The sequence below is a fragment of the Panthera pardus genome, unplaced genomic scaffold (assembly GCF_024362965.1).
Source record: "Panthera pardus isolate Hobbes unplaced genomic scaffold, ASM2436296v1 HiC_scaffold_17, whole genome shotgun sequence".
In the NCBI taxonomy this organism is placed as follows: Eukaryota; Metazoa; Chordata; class Mammalia; order Carnivora; family Felidae; genus Panthera; species Panthera pardus.
Window position 1 is genome coordinate 32,911,922 of NW_026526732.1, and position 20,006 is coordinate 32,931,927.

At 37.3% G+C, this 20,006-nt stretch overlaps 1 protein-coding gene across 1 annotated transcript in view; it reads right to left on the minus strand.

Annotated features, from left to right (window-relative positions):
* ENPP1 (ectonucleotide pyrophosphatase/phosphodiesterase 1) overlaps window positions 1-20,006 on the minus strand; it is a 69,193-nt gene that overhangs the window by 3,694 nt on the left and 45,493 nt on the right. The window contains exons 12-24 of the mRNA XM_019420574.2: window positions 18,095-18,203; window positions 17,015-17,146; window positions 15,465-15,496; window positions 14,154-14,281; window positions 12,919-12,988; window positions 11,922-12,009; window positions 10,313-10,482; window positions 8,814-8,865; window positions 7,109-7,263; window positions 5,440-5,569; window positions 4,038-4,118; window positions 3,049-3,181; window positions 312-474 (exon numbers count right to left, since the gene is read on the minus strand). Of these exons, the coding sequence (XP_019276119.2) occupies window positions 312-474; window positions 3,049-3,181; window positions 4,038-4,118; window positions 5,440-5,569; window positions 7,109-7,263; window positions 8,814-8,865; window positions 10,313-10,482; window positions 11,922-12,009; window positions 12,919-12,988; window positions 14,154-14,281; window positions 15,465-15,496; window positions 17,015-17,146; window positions 18,095-18,203 (1,443 nt within the window). The remainder of the gene's footprint in view (window positions 1-311; window positions 475-3,048; window positions 3,182-4,037; window positions 4,119-5,439; window positions 5,570-7,108; window positions 7,264-8,813; window positions 8,866-10,312; window positions 10,483-11,921; window positions 12,010-12,918; window positions 12,989-14,153; window positions 14,282-15,464; window positions 15,497-17,014; window positions 17,147-18,094; window positions 18,204-20,006) is intronic.

The window sequence follows — 20,006 nt, forward strand, 5'->3', positions numbered from 1 at the left end:
AGCCCAACGTGGGGTTCGATCTCACAAACCATGAGATCATGACCTGAGCCAAAGTCAGACGCTCAACTGACTGAGCCACAGAGGCACCCCTGGTTTGTGTTTTTAACAGGCAAGGGTGGTCTTCTCCAGAGATAGGTCATCTCAGAGTATCAGATTTAAAACCGTCCTGCAAAGTTCATGTGAAGTGCATCCTTTCAAAGTACATGCATATTCAAGTTCCGTTTTTGCCCAGAGTAATGTTAGATACAACACACCAATATACTTATATCCGTATTTTCAACGTGTCAGGTAAGCTAACAAAGGCTACTTACCACACAGCTCTCACTGTTGTCACTCCTGTGAGGCAAAATGAAAGCTAAGGTGTCTAAATCTCCACACTGTGAGGGAGTCTGGAATGTGTTTTTACAACTTGTTAGCACAATGAAGAAGTGAGTCGGGATCAGAATTTCTCGATTACGGATGCGTCTGCTGTTTCTGTAAGATAAGGCAATATTCACTTTAAGAAAGAAATAACTATCTTCTTAATGAATACTTCAGGAAAGTATAATTTTAATGCAATGCATCTAAAAATACAATGCAAATAATTAAATGTTAGTATGAAGTTAGTCATTGTGATACCTCAACATATCTGCCAGACTGAAACAATGAATTAGAAGACACTCAGATAAACATACACTAAATACTTTTTGTTTTCTATAAGAATTTATTGAACTTCGGATTTTTTTTTTGTTGGAATTGGAATGGAGATGCTAAAGAAAAAAAAATATGTATCATTCTCGAATACCTACAGCCAAAATTCTAAAGCATTATTGATAAGTATTTTCAACCCTATGCAACTGTGCAGATAGTAGACAGAGAGGAAACTAGTCTGGGATTTTTTTCTGTTCCATCCCCTCCAGAGAAGTCATATGTTTTTACATTTTGATGTAAACTGTGACTCTTCTTTGTTTTAAAGGCATTTCCTTTCCCATCCCAATAATTTCTTTTAAATTGTAGTATATTCTCGAAGAGGTCCCAAGTAACACCTTTACCTCATCGTAATTCTATTTCCTTGGGGCTCAAAGCTAGGTTTGTTTGTTTTTCAGCATCTTTCAAAATTTAAGGTAGTGGGAGCAATGTTTTCAATTTTAATCTTCTGTGGAGCCATAATATAGAAGATGGATTAAAACAGAGAGCTCTGGTAGAATGCAAAATGTATAAAGTTCTCTTCTTTACCCATTCTACTGCTGTGACCTCTGAGGCAGTTATGTTAGGACCCTTATTCCTCAAGGGATATAGTTTAAAACAAACAAACAGGGGCGCCTGGGTGGCGCAGTCGGTTAAGAGTCCGACTTCAGCCAGGTCACGATCTCGCGGTCTGTGAGTTCGAGCCCCGCGTCAGGCTCTGGGCTGATGGCTCGGAGCCTGGAGCCTGTTTCCGATTCTGTGTCTCCCTCTCTCTCTGCCCCTCCCCCGTTCATGCTCTGTCTCTCTCTGTCCCAAAAATAAATAAAAAACGTTGAAAAAAAAAATTTAAAAAAAAAAAAAAAAAAAACAAACAAACAAACAAAAAAAAAAAAAACCCTGGCATTTTACAAACTAATGTGCTACAGATATATGTGTGTGAAGAGTAATTTCCGAGCCTGCCTGGAAGAACGGTGCTCAGGGAAGAGGTGAATCTCAGCAGATGTTTCAATTTCTTTATCCTGGAGCCTTAATAGCAAAATTGCTTCCAAAACTCATGTTATTTTTTTAAGAAAGATCAAATGGAGGGATCCAGGTGTGCTATTTCGAAGGGACACATGCAACCCTATGTTTATAGCAGCACTATCAACAATAGCCAAAGTATGGAAAGAGCCCAAATGTCCATCGATGGATGAATGGATAAAGAAGATGTGGTATATACAGACATACAATGGAGTATTAGTCGGCAATCAAAAAGAATGAAATCTCGCCATTTGCAACTACATGGATGGAACTGGAGGGTATTATGCTAAGTGACATTAGTCAGAGAAAGACAAAAATCATATGACTTCACTCATATGAGGACTTTAAAAGACAAAACAGATGAACATAAGGGAAGGGAAACAAAAATAACATCAAAACAGGGAGGGGGACAAAACAGAAGAGACTCTTAAATATGCAGAATAAACAGAGGGTTCCTGGAGGGATTGTGGGAGGGGGGATGGGCTAAATGGGTAAGGGGCGCTAAGGAATCTACTCCTGAAATCATTGTTGCACTATATGCTAACTAATTTGGATGTGAATTAAAAAAAATAAAAATAGGGGCGCCTGGGTGGCTCAGTCGGTTAAGCGTCCGACTTCGCTCAGGTCACGATCTCGCGGTATGTGAGTTCGAGCCCCGCGTTGGGCTCTGTGCTGACGGCTCAGAGCCTGGACCCTGTTTCGGATTCTGTGTCTCCCTCTCTCTCTGCCCCTCCCCCGTTCATGCTCTGTCTCTCTCTTTCTCAAAAATAAATAAATGTTAAAAAAAAAAATTAAAAAAAAAATAAAAATAAAAAAAAATAAAATGTTCTCCTCTCCTTTATGAAAAACCACTGTTGGTTTTTTTTTTCAAGATGGTCACTCCATCTCCCTCTAACCAAAGTTGGGTAAAAGCTGTGACATTCACTCAAGGCCTAAGCTTGGACACTATAGATTTATAACCCTGTTGGTTCTTTCAGGATGCCTCTAGCCACAGCACGTGTTCATCTTCTAGCCAGCAGTATGTTAATTAAGACAGTATTTTAACAATTAGCCACACATAGAGATTTTAAACATGGATGTTACCTTCTTAACATACAGTGAGTTCAGTGCTTAATCTGAGCTCAAGAATTACTTATCTAAGCTGCGTGGGAGAGAAACACTCCTTCTTTCCTCCAAAAAACATTTTACTGAACACTGAGCAAAACATCAAAATTAATCAGGTATTTCAAGGGGCTCTCAGTGTAATCGGAAAGGTCACGTGCATCAATATGAATACTATCAGACAGAAAAGGCTCTGGTGACTCAACTGGATGGTAATCCCACTTGACAGCTGTTTTTAAGAGGAAATGAAATATGTCTTACTGCTTCAGGGTCTCTGAGGAATCATAGCATCCATCATAATCAGAGTCAAACACAGGGCCACTGACAACATTGACACCATTTCTTTCTTCTGCATACCTGTGCAGTAGGGTGCCATGAAAGTAGTGCCATATAACTGAAACAAGAAGGAAGTCAGTGCAGTTTCAAAAGAATAAGGTGCCATGCTGTTGTGTTACAAAAACTCAACAACCTCATTTGAAATCAGCATCTGTAATAATGAGAGACAAAGTCGAATTTGGCTTCAGTGTTAATGTGAGGCCAAAAATCCATTGCTCAACTTTGGCCTTTGGCAGAACTAATAAACAAATGTTGAATTCAAGACTATTTTGGACATGACTGATCATGTGCATCACCATGAATTTGTGATCACAGACCACCACAAAGCATAAAAAACCATGAACATCAGTAAACAAGGCAGGTTATTCAGATTTATTGTTAATATCTGAACATTCCTTTTGAAATAGTCACAAGTACTCTCCATGTAAATTAGAGTAAAAATCTCCTGTATGCTCTATATTGTGAAATCCTATATGTCACTTGAGGTATAAATTTATATTTATCCTTGTAAGAGCCAAATGCTGCGATAATTAATAACGATGTAAAATCCATACATTTTAAGATCAAAAGCAATTATCAAGAACTTCCAAAAGTTAAATAAGGAAACATACCGAAAGTTTATGTAGATGTTGTAGATTATATTAACTGGATAACTTTCCAAGAAGACTACATACTTTTTCCACCAAAAAATGTCATTTATAGAGATTTAAATACAGAGTAGAATAAATGGTATTGGAATATATCATGAGTCTAATAGTTGTAGAATTTTTGTGTATTGGTGTTGTCCAAGTTAAACCGATAAGAATGTATCAGATAGTCATTTAATTTAGAGGGTCAACCTTATTAATATAAATTATACCTATAATACACAGAAATTCATTGAGATTATGAAATATAGGGTTAAAATTTTTTACCTTGAAAACTCTGGTACATTGGCACTATGTTAGTATTAAGCAATGCTTCAGAATATAGTTGACTTGAACCTTTATTTAGTTCTACAAAAAAAATAAAAATAAAAAAGACAACTATTTCATTCTTCATGAGTAGCATTAGACATTATACTTTTTCATGGGAGTAGCATTTTTAAAAATTAGCTATCACCTTAAACCCATAAAACTTTCCCAGGTACTGGGTCAAGGGAAAGGGCAATGTGCTTGGTCAAGTCCCTTTAAAAAAAGGAAAATATTGGGGCGCCTGGGTGGCTCAGTCGGTTGGGCGGCCGACTTCGGCTCAGGTCACGATCTCGCGGTCCATGAGTTCGAGCCCCGCGTCGGGCTCTGGGCTGATGGCTCAGAGCCTGGAGCCTGCTTCTGATTCTGTGTCTCCCTCTGTCTCTGCCCCTCCCCCATTCATGCTCTGTCTCTCTCTGTCTCAAAAATAAATAAACGTTAAAAAAAAAAAAAAAAGGAAAATATCTAAGTATTTTCTTCCTCAAGATGAATTTAGCAAAGAAACAAAAGCTTAATAAGAGCCCCAAAATAAACGTGTTCAATTTTTACCTTATTTGCCTTATTTCAACTATGATGTATTGTGTGGACAATCTTCTTTCCTTCAACTCTTTTACAGTGAAAGGAAAAAAGAGGATATCTGGCTTCAGAACAACACCTACTGCCCTAAAAAAACATCACAGGACGTCTGCCTCGAAATGCTGTACAAGGCTTCTTTGTATGGATTTTCAGCTTGGATCTGCTCTATTTTCATAAAGCAATAACCAAGTTCTGACTTCAGACACTTATTCTGGGGGCTGGACTGGATACTGAAAGTATTTAAGCACCTGGAGACTTCTGATTTTTGCCTTTTAAGGCCAGCCTCAAAATGTCTTCTCATTAACATACAAATTTGCCACATTAAAAAGAGAACACTTAACCTCAAAAAAAAAAAGAAAAAAGAGAGAGAAAAATCTTCCCTAGTGGCTCTGTCCCCGTAAAGGGCAAGCACACTTGGGCTCTGCCTATTCCTAATTCTTTGACAAATTATTTTTCTTTTTAACAAACAAAATGATATCTCCCTCCTAAGACCCCTGCTGTATCCTTCTGACTCAAGTTTTCTCAAATTCTGTGTAAAAGAAAGGTAGAAAAAATGAAGAATGTCCTATCTACAGTGTCTGCACTAAATCAACTACCCTCCAAACAAAAGCTAAAGGTTTTGTAAAATTCAAGTTTTAGATGCTTTAGAAAATTTCCCCTAAGAGTTATACTTCTCATTCGTGATGATCAACAATAAAAAGATGGTGTTCATTGCCCCAAAAGAAAGAAAAGGAGAAGGAAGAGAGAAAGAAGACCAGGGAAAGGGCAGGTCAGGGAGGAAGAAACTTACGTGGTGGGTAGAGGAACCCGTAACTCAGTTCAGCATTATTTTTATAAAACGAACACTTATGGACAGGATTGAGGGAAATTCGAAGATCCTGGTGGAGACAGTTGGAAAAGTCTTCTGTAGAGAAACTGTCCTGAAAAACAAAATGTAAAGAGCCATGAGGTATCAGGCATATAAAAGAAAAGAAGACTGCTTTCTGAAGAGTTGAGGGTGAACCACACCCTACAAGGTCTGTGAACATCACCCTACTTGTCCCTTTAGGTTCTACTCCATTTTCCCATTTTTCTAACAGTGTATTCATCTTTTTTCTAACTGAAAGGCAACAACTCTTTATACTATTAAGGATATTAGTCATTTGTCACATGTGCAAATATTGGCCTATTATGCTGGGTTCATTTTGTTTACAAGTTTCAAACTTTCAGGGAGCGAAATGCCGATTTTGGGGGGACCTGAGCCTATCTTCCAAAGACAACTGCATAGACTTGAAAGCTGGTGCTTGGGGAGCCACTGAATTAACAGTGCAGCATGAAAACCTCGGGAGCACTGATGACTGAATTTATGCTGCTTTGATTGTATTACAAAACAGAACATTCAAACCAAAGCAAAGAACACCATAATTAAGGCATTAAACAATAAATCTGATGGGGACCTACACAATACTGGCTAGACTCCTACATATTACAAAGTCAAGTACAAAACATGTTTGTAGTGTTTGAAGATAGTCGTCAAAATTAGAACAAATTTATGGCTGAAACTTTATGTAAATATGAGAATATGTGGGGGTGCGTAATATATACATATTTTTTTAACATAGACATTACATATATACATGCACACATCCCTACCTTTTTTATTTAGCTTTCTCAGTGAGTATTAACAATAGTTTTATTTTTTAAATCCAACTGCTAGACTCAACTAAGCTCTCTCAAATCCCCTTTCCATCCCTTAAGGGCTTCCTGTAGCTTGCCAGGCATTCAGTCTTTGAAAATTTGGTCAGACTAGTTTAAAACTTTAATTTGATCAAAATCTAAATCTCATTCCCTCTCCACTTCTCTCTTTCAAGGCCTATCTTCTGCTTCTCTTTCTACTACAGCAGCCAGGGGACAGGGATGAGGGGGAATGGTGGTCTTATTCTGGGATATTCCATACCACGCCTACCCACAACTCCTTTCAAGGGCTTCCTGTGGTCTGGGAGGTGGACGGGATCCCTAGCCTCTCTGTAGTTTGATTTGAGGATCTTCCCATAGGTGTTACACACTGAAAAATTACTGAGTTTTAATGGCCTTCCCCATCAGTGAGGACCCCCTAAGGTGAGTACAACCAAGGAAAGTCCTTATACTCATACATCTATGCATTTAGAGACGAATACTTGTGACTGACTGCAAAACTGATTACATAAGTTAGAATCATAAAATATGAAAACAAACACAAGGCAAGGGAGATACTTTCATGCACATTCCTCATTTCCCAGAAGAAGAAATTTGCTCGGAGTCTCAAAGTCACAGAGCTAGAATCAGAACTTAATTCCTGCAACTCCCAATTCAGTGATCTCCTAATATAGGAACTGATTATGAAGCCAAGATTAGTTTGGCCCAAATTAACCATGCTTTTAATGTTCTGCTTAATGATAATGAAATAATCACACGTAGCTAGAGGGGCGACCAATACTTGCATTTCTGTCGACAGTGTAGGATGTCCAAAGGGGCATCAGGATGTCATGGCTGTAAGCACTCACAAACCGGTGCTGGTAAAGAAGGCAAACTGTGCTGTCCCTCTGGAGAACTCTGGGTCTTCCATAGGGTACAGTGCCACGCTTAATAACCTTCTCTTGGGTCATAGGAGAAAAATGAAACCACCGTTCAAACAAACTTACTGTGAACTATATGATAATATATAATGATAACATTCATCTAATTCTTTCCTTAAGACCCTATTGAAAAATTATTTTTTACTACAAAAAAAAAAAAAAACACACAAACTAATTACAAAGAGCAGAACCATAAATGATTTAGAAAATAAAAGGGATTCACCACAGTTTTTGCCTATGAAGATTCTGAGAGATCAGTGTAATATCAAGATCTCACAAGGGGACACTATGAAATTGCTAGAAATTTCAGCAAATAGGTCTTAAATAATATTACTAAAATTCTTTAACATTACTTTAATGACTTATTCTTTAGAGCAAATCTCCAGAAAGAAAAATTTGAGGATGATGTATGTGCTTGGAAAACAAAAATTCAGAACTGAAATTATGAGATAAAGCTGAATGAAACAGTGATAGTGTATATACCGTTTACTGCGCTTTTTCCAAGCGTCAAGTGCTTTGTAGAGTCCTTTGTAGACATCGTCTAATTGAATTCTTAAACAGTCCTATGAATTAAGGTTTTATGTCCATTGTACAGATGAGAATACAGCAGTTTACAGGGAGTAAATACTTTTCCAATGGACATACAGTTCCTAAGCTCATATTCAAACACAGATCTACTCAATTCCAAAAGTGTCATCTTTCACTATGCTTTGTCACCATGGGCCATCAAAGATTTCTCTAAACATGTAGAGATTTTATATAGGCAAATTCAATTTGGGAATAATGTAGAATTCACCTTTTTATTCCAGAAGGAAAAAACTGAGCCAAGTAACTTAATGATCAGAGACTACATCAAAGTGTATCAGAGATCATATCAAAGTGACACTGAGCATCCAAGTCCCAGCTGACAAATGTTCTCAGTTGTCTGTGTATTATATATGCTTAATTTTCACTCAAAAGTTATGAAGAGGGGCACCGGGATGGCTTAGTCAGTTAGGCGTCTGACTCTTGATTTTGGCTCAGGTCACGATCTTAGGGTCATGGGATCTAACCCTGCATGGAGCCCCAAAGTCTATGCCCAGCATGGAGCCTAATTAAGATTCTCATTCTCTTTCTCTGCCTCTCCCAGCTTACATTCTCTCTCTCAAAAAAAAAAAAAAATCTATGAAGAAATAATTTTAGATAAATCAATCAACTTATACTCTCCTGTAATTAACTAAGAACCAGGTGAGATAGAAATTTAACAGTATTTTCAATGGAAATCTGAGGGTCTCTTATAAACTTATAAAAATCTCCAAAATCTCAAACCACCTCAACTCTGTTCATAAAGAGTTATTCAGCTTCCACTAAATGCATGATGTGCTGTAACTATCCCTTCCTTCCTTATGACTAGCAGTCTAGACTGTTGAGCAAGGACATTGCCATGTTTCATCAGGTGGTCCTCCCCTACTACCTTTATGTTACTGGCTATTCTCAGCTAATGTCCCCAGACCAGTTCTCTGTGGTTGACACTGTTGAGAAAAAGCCTGTTTCCACAATCCAAGCTCAAGAGTAAGGATGCCTTCCTTACCTTCTGCCACAGTCAAATTCAACTGTATCTCAAAATCCACAACTGGCAAAACCTAAAAGTTAATAATACTATTTTAAGCGATGAGAGACATGTTTTTTTTGTTTGTTTTGATATGTGTTTTAATTTTGTAACAATTTCTGCAACCTCATTGTTCCATCGTGGGACAATGATAAAACCATCTTGTACAAGTGAAAGTTATTTTTTTGAGGAAGAAGATAAAAATTCGGATGACAGCTGCAAGAAGACAAAATTGTTACATAAGCACAACACTATCAATGAAAAATAAGAATTGCTGTTTTATAATTTTTATCCCTACTCTGACAGTCTTTCTACGAGCCTAAAACAAAACGGAAGGCATAAAATCAACTGTTCCCCAAATCTCTATCTTCATGGACACTATCAATTTTGTTCACTTGTCATCACAAATGTTTATCTTCTTAAAACTATATGTTAAGATAGGAGTAAAAAGAAAACAGTGCCGGGGCGCCTGGGTGGCTCAGTCCATTAAGCGTCTGACTCTTGGTTTTGGCTCAGGTCATGATCTCATGGTTCATGAGACCGAGCCCCGCATCAGGCTCTGCATTGACAACTTGGAGCTTGCTTGGGATTCTTTCTCTCTCTCTGCCCCTCCCCCATTTGCACTGTTTCTGTCTCTCTCAAAAAAAATAAACTTAAAAAGTAAAGTGCCATATATCCATTTCTTGCCAAAAAATGTTATTTTGCCTCTAAATTTAAGATCAACTGAGGGGTGCCTGGGTGGCTCAGTCAGTTAAACATTGGACTCTTGATTTTGGTTCAAGTCATAATCTCACAGGTTCCTAGATTGAGCCCTGCATTGTCAGTGCAGAGCCTGCTTGGGACTCTCTCCCTCCCTTCCCCACTTCACTCTCTCTCTCTCAAAATAAATAAACATTAAAAAAACACTTTAAAATAAACTGAGATATAGTTTAGGAAAAGAATACTGTGACTGGTTTATAATCAAGACCTCACTGCTAGGACAGTAGCACAGATTCCATGATTCAGGATGCTCCAGAACTTAGCTGGACTTCTTCCAACCTGCACCCAAGTCAAGTCACAGCACCAAGGGATAAAAACAGAAGTGAGGGCTGCCTGGGCAAAGTTAAGCATCCGACTTCAGCTCAGGTCACATCTCAATGGTTCGTGGGTTTGAGCCCTATGACAGGCTGTGCATTGACAGTGTGGAGCCTGCTTCGGATTCTCGGTCTCCCTTCCTCTCTGCCCCTCCCCCGCCTACACTTTCTCTCTCTCTCTCAAAAATAAATAAATAAAAATTTAAAAATATGTGAAAATGCAAAAACCAGGAAGAGGAAAAATAATAAAAGGGCTGCACGTGCGTGCTTATTTGGAATTAAACATAAATATATATTTATGCTCACTTACACATTTTAATTTGATCATGAAGTGTTTCTATAGCACATGCTATGCAGAGGGTGCTGCAGAATCACACAAACTGGGCTACACTTTTTGTCCATACTTACGGAGGGATCACATGAACAGTCAAGGTTATGTCTGGGCGTTCTTGTGAAGGGGCACTGTGCCAGGGGGTGGGCTTCTTTGGGATGCGTTGGGGTGTAAACAGGATTCTTTAGAAGGTGGTTAAGACTTCCGTGAGTTCCATTATTAGGAGCAGGTGACAAATTCAGTAAATCTGCATAATGCCAAGAATGGTAAATGGTTACCTCGAGGTTTTAAAATCAAATAAATGGTAGACTTACACTATTTTTATCTTTTTAGAACTAAATGTATGTAAGGCTTCTTTACTCTCTACCTAAAATAAAACTATAAAACTCTCTTGAATTTGAGAGCATTTATGACTATGCTATTGTTTTTTTTTTAGCATATATGCTGCTGAAGCAAGCACATGACTATGCTATTCTTAATGGAATTACTGATATTCTGCTGTGCGTCTCTAACGAAACTTCTGAAGTTTAAAGTGTATAATAACTATAGTTACCACCATTGCATACTAATGTCAATCACTGTGCCAATACATTTTTCTTAATTAATCCTCAAAACAATTTAATAAGTTATTGTCAACATTTGGTAGATGAATAATCACAGTGCTTTGCTCAAGGCCTCAAAGCTACTAATGTAGTAAGACCTACGCTTCAAAACCAGCTTTGTCTGAGTCTAAAACTCCTGCTCTTGGGGCGCCTGGGTGGCTCAGTCAGTTGAGCATCCGACTTCAGCTCAGGTCACGATCTCGCGGTCCGTGAGTTCGAGCCCCACGTCGGGCTCTGGGCTGATGGCTCAGAGCCTGGAGCCTGCTTCCAATTCTGTGTCTCCCTCTCTCTCTGCCCCTCCCCCGTTCATGCTCTGTCTCTCTCTCTGTCCCAAAAATAAATAAACGTTAAAAAAAAATTAAAAAAAATAAAATAAAATAAAACTCATGCTCTTGATAATAACAATAGCAAACACTTAAACAGTAAAGCACTTAGGATATGCCTGGCACTGTTTTAAGTGCTTTAGGATATATTAATTCATTTGAGTGTATAGGCCCCCACTGAAAGAATCATACTCAGGACATATTTAAGGTTTTGCAAATGTCTAGTATCATTATCAGAAAAAGGAAGTAATACTTAAAACATAATATCCAACCATAAAGGTATTAATTAAGAAAGTACAGAGTAAGTCAGTAATATATCTAATGGGTCCTCCTCCATTTCTACAACTGTGATATTGTCATCTTTTCAACTATTATTGCTACCAGAGGTTCTGCCTCTTTTGTGTTCCCTTCACAGACTCCAAACTCTTTCCCGGGCTTCCACCTGACGCCTGAGTCAATCGTCGTATCATTAAGCCGAAAGCCGTGTCCTTAACTGCTAGGAATTCGGGATGTACAGACCTCACAGCTCTGGGTGTTGCAGTTTACCTATGTGCAAACCCGTGGAAGAGACACCAGTAATCAGATGGTAATGATCCACATATTTCTTTCAATGACTCTGGGTCAGGAAGGTGAAAGGTAAAAATGTGATCTGTCTCACATCATCTTCATCTCTACAGAGATGCCCACCATGTGACTTACTTTTCATAATCCTATTCCAGCTCTGTTTTCAGAAGAAATGAAAGAAGCCTGTTCACACTTACCACACATTAAATTATAGACTTCAATACTTTCAAAAGAGTCAACTTCGATGCTGTGCTTGAAGCCAGGTCCATAGCCGATAAAGAGAGCCTAGATTGGCCAGAAAAGTTAACAGTTTATCAGTTCATATCAGCTATGTATGTAGCTGGTGAAAAAAACTATTTTATATTATCCATATTGTACATATATAAACTGGTTATGTTAAGATATCAGAAAAATACCGTGCCCACAGGCTTCATAGGATATGGTGTTAACCCCTGTTGCACATGTAATCTAAGGACATGTAGGATACTTCTCTCAGCTTTACTGTGATTCCTGACTTGACAGTCAGAAGAGAACAGATGATGAAATTGTTTCTCATCTGTGAAATGGGATATAAATGTCACTCTGCCCACCCTACACAGTGCTGTAGGGATCAAATTAAATAACTGTTGTGCGTATATTTTGAACTTTTAAATTGCTAGATGAATGTAAGGCATTACCTTCATTTAGAACAAGTATGATATCTTTTCTCCTCTTAAATCACCAGCTTTCATTTACTGTGAAAGCAATATTCTTAACGGAACACAAACATATGCAAAATGATTATTAGAAATTTAGTATGAGGTATAAGTCATATAATACATCATACATGCCTGAAACATGAATATTTTAACAAATTCTATTAATACCATGCTCAAAATAAAATGCCTATATGCAATCATATGCTTCATTAATTCTCATCCAAGACATGTAAGCACAATCCGTGTTTCTAAATCTAAACTTTGAGAGCTTGTTTGGAGGTTCTAGGAGGGGAGCGCAGCTACTCGTATACCCTTGACCAAAGAACGGTCCTCCTCTATCGGGGAAGGTCGTCCTCTTCGACCGAGCACTGGGTGTTGCATGGAAACCAATGTGACAATAAATTTGATATTTAAATAAATCAATCAATCAATCAAAACTTTGTATATCAGTTTTTCTTCAAACTACTATTTTTTTAAGTATATCAGATTTACTTACTTGCATATTTGAAAATATATTGTCAGAACCATGGAATCCAATTCCACAATGCTTCCTTTCTGCAGGATTCCTAATTTTGACATAGTATGAATTAATGATGTGAAGTCTATTCATAGTGCAAAATTTAAAGTCACATTATTTCTGTTAATCAAGAATAAGTAACTATTTTGTTAAACAAACCAAAAAATGGTAAACAAAACCACCTGGCTTTGCAAAGCAGTAAGAGGCCACCCTTATCTTTTATTTTGCAGACAAATCAACCATAAATGCAGGATGGCATAGAGGAAAAAAGCCACTAGCACTGACACAAAACTAGTTTTGAACCCTGACTATGGCCATGTAGTTCTCTTATCTTCGTTTCAATCTTGTTGTATTGGGTTGTCTGTACAAATTAAATGGCTTAGCCTAAAGCAATCTTTGGAATATAGATGTTCGTAAAATATTGGTTCTCCCATGAAGGCAAGAACCATCCCTTCTTTCAATGTTTTTCTTCCAAACACGAAAAGCACAGCCCTCTAGTAAAAGTAGAGACAAAGTAGAGACAGTGAAACTCTTAAAGTGAATCCTGGTTCATTGCTTAGGTTTTGCTTGACAGGGGTATTTATTGTCCCTGGCTTCCTGGCAACCATCCAAAGAGTTAATTATCAGGTTTTGAGATATTAACAATATTAACCATCCAAATAATTCTCCAACACATCAATAAACTGAGCTGAAAAAACAACTTTGTAAAATGAAGAAAGCAATTGCTCATTATCATAAAGAGGTTTTACCAATTATTCGCTGGATCTGAAGGTATTATTAGGATAACTGTAATGTGCAGAAGAGATAAGAGCGGCAAGTGGTAACACCAACATGGAACATAAATAATCAATATGGATGTGGGCAGAGGAGTGGCTCCCAGCTGGGGGTGAATGGCCCTCCCCAGGGAACCTATAGCAATGTCTGCAGACATTTTTGGTTGGCTCAACTATGGAAAGGGTGCTTTTTCATCTAGTGGGTAGAAGCCAGGGATGCTTTCAAACATCCCACAATGCACAGGAGCACAGGACAGCCCTCCACAACAAAGAATGGTCTGACCCCAAAAGGTCAATCCCGGGTTGAGAAGCCCCAGGACAGAGTGAAGAGAATCATCTGTGCACAGTTTTCACACAACAACATTGTTGAAAAGGGCCCAACAGTTACGCTGAATGACTAACATATCAGGTGAGGTTTACCTGGAAACCATCAGAACTTACAATGCAAGTTGCCACTGAGGATCCAAATAGAATGTCAAGGGCTCAATCCTGTCGTTTTTGGCAAAGTGCAAACGCTTCGGTAAGAAATGCTTGAGGTAAGGTTTGAAGTGCTGGTTTGGCTCCCGGCACTGATATTACAGAAGGTAAAGAAAAACTGTTATTTCGATATTTTCTTAGGTGTAAACTTCTCTTGAGACTGTATTCTAATTCTGTAAGATTTTTTTTCTGTTAAAAATTTTACCAGTCTGCTCAGTAAGTCACAGATGCAAAAATAACGGAGTCCCTCTATTCCCAACAATTCAATATTCGTATTTTTTACAGGAAATCATAATTGCTACATAAAAAAAAAAACTAAAATTCTTAGACTATGCCATTCATTAATATTTGGGTTACTATCGATGATACCATTTCCAAACATTCTTATAACTGCAATGGTAATCATTTTCTTCAATATTTAAAACACTTCGGGGCCCCTGGGTGGCTCAGTCAGTTAAGTGTCTGACTCTTGGTTTCGGCTCAGGTCATGATCTCACAGTTTTGTGAGCTGGAGCCCCATTCACACTGTGCAGAGACTGCTTGGGATTCTCTCTCTCCCTCTCTCTGTCCCTCCACTGCTTGTGTGCTCTCTCTCTCTCTCAAAACAAATAAATAAACTTTAATAAATAAATAAATAAAACATATCAAGTAAAAAAAATGTACTATAGATAATTCATCACCAAGTCAAGAATTTATTTTTTAAATGGGCATAAAAGGATTGGCAGGAAATATATAACAATGCCAACAGTACCTATGCTGAGATAGCTATAGACTTTTTCCCTTCTATTTTTTCCAATTATTTCTTTACTGTTATAAAAATTAATTGATGACAATAAATGAATTCTTAAAAACTTTCAATGCTGGTTTATTGGGGTGTGTCCTTAAAAATCTTTAAAAACTATAGGGCGTTTAGGGGCGCCTGGGTGGCGCAGTCGGTTAAGCGTCCGACTTCAGCCAGGTCACGATCTCGCGGTCTGTGAGTTCGAGCCCCGCGTCAGGCTCTGGGCTGATGGCTCGGAGCCTGGAGCCTGTTTCCGATTCTGTGTCTCCCTCTCTCTCTGCCCCTCCCCCGTTCATGCTCTGTCTCTCTCTGTCCCAAAAATAAAAAAAAAAAAAAAAAACGTTGAAAAATAAAAACTATAGGGCGTTTAAATGTTGGCCCACATACTCAAAAATTCTAATGCTAAAAAATCCCAAGAACAGATACTGAACTTTTTTTCTAAATATATATTAAAACTAACAATAGGTAAATAATGGAAAAATAAATACACTCACGGAAAGATTTCTGGCAAGGTCTTCATAATCAACTGAAGGGGGACAAAGATAAGAATTAATCATGGATGTTATGCTACAATTAGAAATAAAAATAAAACAAAAATGTTGAATGTCAGACTCAAACTCAAAGCAGGTTCCAAACAGCTTATTTAAACCATTATATATTAGTGGTTGGTAGGAATGAGACAGATCTTTAGGAACCACTCCGTGCCTGTGAAATCATGTCGTACTGTTAAATGAAGAGACAAGTTAAAGAATATCTATCTATCCATCCATCTGTTCATCCATATGTGTGTCCATTCATCTGGCCATCCATCTATATGACCATGCATCTAGATCTAGTATGATTTCATAGTGTAAAAATTAAAAAAAAAATAGTGTTTTATATACGCATAGCAGATATCTGGGAAGACATTCCAAGCCTAATAGTGTTTAATCTCTAGAGAGAGGAAATGAGGTGTGAATTAGGGAGATTTAAGGAAACCGTTACTTTTTATTTTATATACTTTGATATTTGGTAACTCCAGAATTTCCAAATAAAAAGGACACTGGAAAACGTAGAAGAGAGAGCAAGTAGATAGTTTTGTAACTGAATTTGCATAGCAAGACCACACAGGTTTACTTAGTGTCTTCTGTGCTACAAATCAATATATGTCTAGATTTCCAAAGATTCTTCTAGCCATACTTTAGAAAAGTTTGAAAAAAAATTTCAGATACAATAAATGTTTTGTATTTATATTTCATGTATGTATATTGATAAATAAATATAGATATTTTTGCCTTAATTTGAGAAACAGAGGCCTAATGAGAGAAAGCTAAAGCTTAGTCATCCCATCCTAAACATCTCTGGGCACTGCCTCCACCTATATGGTTTTATAACAGGTTTTATAACAATTGTATACGACTTTTAAGCAGGCTACAACAGAGGTGCAAACAGTTAGGAAATGCACTTGACTTGCAAAAGAATTAACATTTAAAAAATTTCCTTGGCAATTTGGGTTGCACATGTGGTCAATACAGAATTGAAATTTCTTCTTCTCTGTTTACAAAACACATTCTCACTGTGTTTTAGAATGGTAAAAGAAAGTCATTTCTGAGGACAGAAACCAGCTATTTATGGAATTATAAGAATTACAGAATTTCCTGCATTCCTCCTTGTGACAGAATATTATTTTATAACAGCTCTAAGTTATTTTAATGAAATGTCATTAATGAAACTTGAATAAATGCAGATGAACTTTTAAGTTTTGTTTTTTGTTTTTGTTTTTATTTTTAGTACAAGTAATCTCGAACCCAATACAAGTAAAACACACACTACGACATAAAAATGTACTGAGCACACACACATAATATGCTTAGCAACAAAAAACAAAAATAAGTGGTTAGATCTATGTCTTGAATAAAATCCCTTTGGGTGCAGAAGACCTGCATTGGAGATTTAATCATGCAAAGGAAATTAACTTGATGCACTTTAGTGTGGAGATACAATAATTTAGAGGAATGTATTCAGAATGTAATCACATTCAAAGTTAGCATCCATATATACTTACATGAAAAGTACTTATCCGGGACATCAGAGGGTCTCAAGCGAGCGGCAGGTCCATATACAATTTTAATATTTTTAACATCTCCCAAATATTTATTCAGATACACATATTTCTTGCAACTGCCCTGTTCCATGCCTAGGAGAAAAAATTCCCAAACATGTTACAACTTCAATAAGGAATTTCACACATAGAAGAGAATTTCCTTCACTTCCAGAATGTAATTCAATAAATATGTGCTCAGTGCTCATGTGAGTTAAACATCTAGTAGGTAAGACACAGAACTTCAGCTGTATCCACCATCTCACTTAAAAAAAATATTTTCCCCTTCATCCACAATTACTTTATTGTTTCTTCTAATTTAGGTAGGTGAGGAGGAATATCACAGCTTCAGACCAAATAGCAAAGCTTAGTTGTTTTCATAAGATCACCTAGAATAGTAACTGGTATTATAAAATTCTCAGTGTCATTCCAGAACTGCATTTTCTTTGGAACAAAACTTCTTACAGCTATTTCTAGAAATAGCTTTTAGCAATTATTTCTGACACAAACAATAACAACAAGAAAAAAAAAACGCAAAGGGCGTGTTTTCTATTTTCTTGTACATTCATTGCTTCTGCACTCTCAAGGCTGTTACACAAACATGTTCTAAAGGTCAAAATAAGTAAAAAGTGAAATTAACATAGTACTAAAATTAATACATACTGCTTCTAAAATCAGATTTTTATGCTAAATAGAAGATGTACATAATAATGTATTCATTAAATCTAAAATTATTACACTACATTTACCAAAATTAAACATTAAAAAACTTTTTTTAACTTTTCAAAATTCCTGGTACAAACCTTCCTCAAATCAGGAAATGGGTGCATTATCATTGATAGCTGTGAATTCTGTGCTTTACTTGTACTTTATATTTTATATAATTTTTTCCTAAACATTTTCCACAACAAACTACATTAAAAAAAAAAACAACAAAGAATTAACTATAACAATCAGAAGAAATAATGAAACAATAACCAGTCAAGGAACCCTTTTTTGGGGCACCATTTAACCTGAAGGGTAAATGATGAAAATTCAGGTTACCATGATCTGAAACAAGGACGAGGTTCAGGCACTGATGCAAGTTCAGCTCCTTTAGACCGTCCATCAGCATGCCAACCATGTTGTCAACCCTCTGCAAAGCTCTGATGACCTAAGAAAGGGAAGCAATTTCATGTGATGGATTCCATATTAACGGCTATTTCTATGTAAAGCTATCTCTGTTCATAAAGGAAAAGTTCAGTGGATGCAACTACTATGATGAACTACATATGATTTGCATTAGGCTAAGACAAGCCAGGTAAGACAATGCCCATTAATAAAAAGAAGGGCCCAAATCCGGTACATGCTCAATCCTAAGTACTGGAAATGTCACTAGCCGACCTGATCGTCTAAATTGCCAAAAATGTTAAAATTGTTCATGAAATGCTTTATAGTTCATTATGTTTGATTTTTAAAACTAGAACTCCTAGGGTGTGCCTGGGTGGCTCAGTCAGTTAAGCCTCCAACTTTGGCTCAGGTCATGATCTCACGGTTCGTAGGTTCGAGCCCCATATCGGGTGACAGCTCAGAGCTTGGAGCCTGCTTCCGATTCTGTGTCTCCCTCTCTCTGCCCATCCCCACTCACACTCTGTGTGTGTGTGTCTCTCTCTCAAAAATAAATAAACATTGACAAAAATGTTTTAAATTACAACTCCTAGGAATACAACCCATTATTTCCTTGCAAACTGCATGTATTTTGCACACATCTATCACGAGGACAGACTAGCAAATAGTTTTAGTAACTTGCTTTTGACATTTCTCTTTTCGGTTCTCCTTGCAAAACCAGGAAAATTCTTTGCAGCTCTACATGTGCTTTCTGTAATGTATCAAATCAGTCTTATCTCTATAGTCAATTTATCACTGTAATAATGAAACAACCTCCTTCAATGTGGTCTTTCATTCAAAGCCACCCAAGTAATGCAAGTTGGAGTTTTTAAGTATTAAAATCAAGTGGGTTTTGATGTGCCAGTAATATTAGAATTTAACAGAGTTTACAAGCTGGTGACTATGATACAAAAAGCAAGGGGCTCAATCTTGAATGAAGATGAATCACAAAAATAGTCCTTTGGAAAATCTTCAGTGAAATTAGAAAAGGCAGCACCGATTTCATAATTTATATGAGCTGATAACCAAACAATTACAAAATGATCCTCAGACTTCCTTGTAGCCAGACTGACCTAGACATGAGTTGTGTCAGTGAATTTAGTGAAAGAATAAAAATTACACTAGCATCTGGTCAATTGTCAAACGAAGAAAACACTGACACAAAACTTTTCCCTGTCACCAATTATGACCCAGTCACCTTATTGACCATGTGTCTTCCTTACCTCACCTCTAAAGAGCAAAGCAAGGGCACACACAATTAGTAACTACATTAGAGCTGCTGGAGATGTTAGGAGCTAATAGACATGTTAGGATAGGCTCTGGTCTGGACTCTGTGCTAAAGAGACTTTGAGGCTCACAAACTATGAAGACTAGGGTGAAATTCTAGCTATCCCTAGTCTTTTATCTCTTACAGTCATATGGCGGAAAAGATAACAAGGATTCTGAGATTAGGGACCCTGGCTATACCTCTTCTTCCTTTCATCATGACCACCAATATGCCTAGATCCTTACTCCCTGTTTCTTTTCAGATCTTGGGTCACAGATAAAATATACAGCATAAGGGAAGTCAGCTTAGAAGTACAAGGAAAGAAGCTCAAATCGTTTTCTGTTCCAATGCTTCCTCTGCTCCAAGATATAAAAATTCTGTGGCCGCACAAAAACCGAAAGCAGTATTTGATCTTTCAAAGCACTATACCAATTACAAACCTAGCCAGGGGTTGGCTAAGTTCCTAAAAGGGCGTCAGGTCAAGTAAGATCTCATGTTGACAGCCTTAGTACATGAACCATTTCCCCATCTCTAACTTCCTGG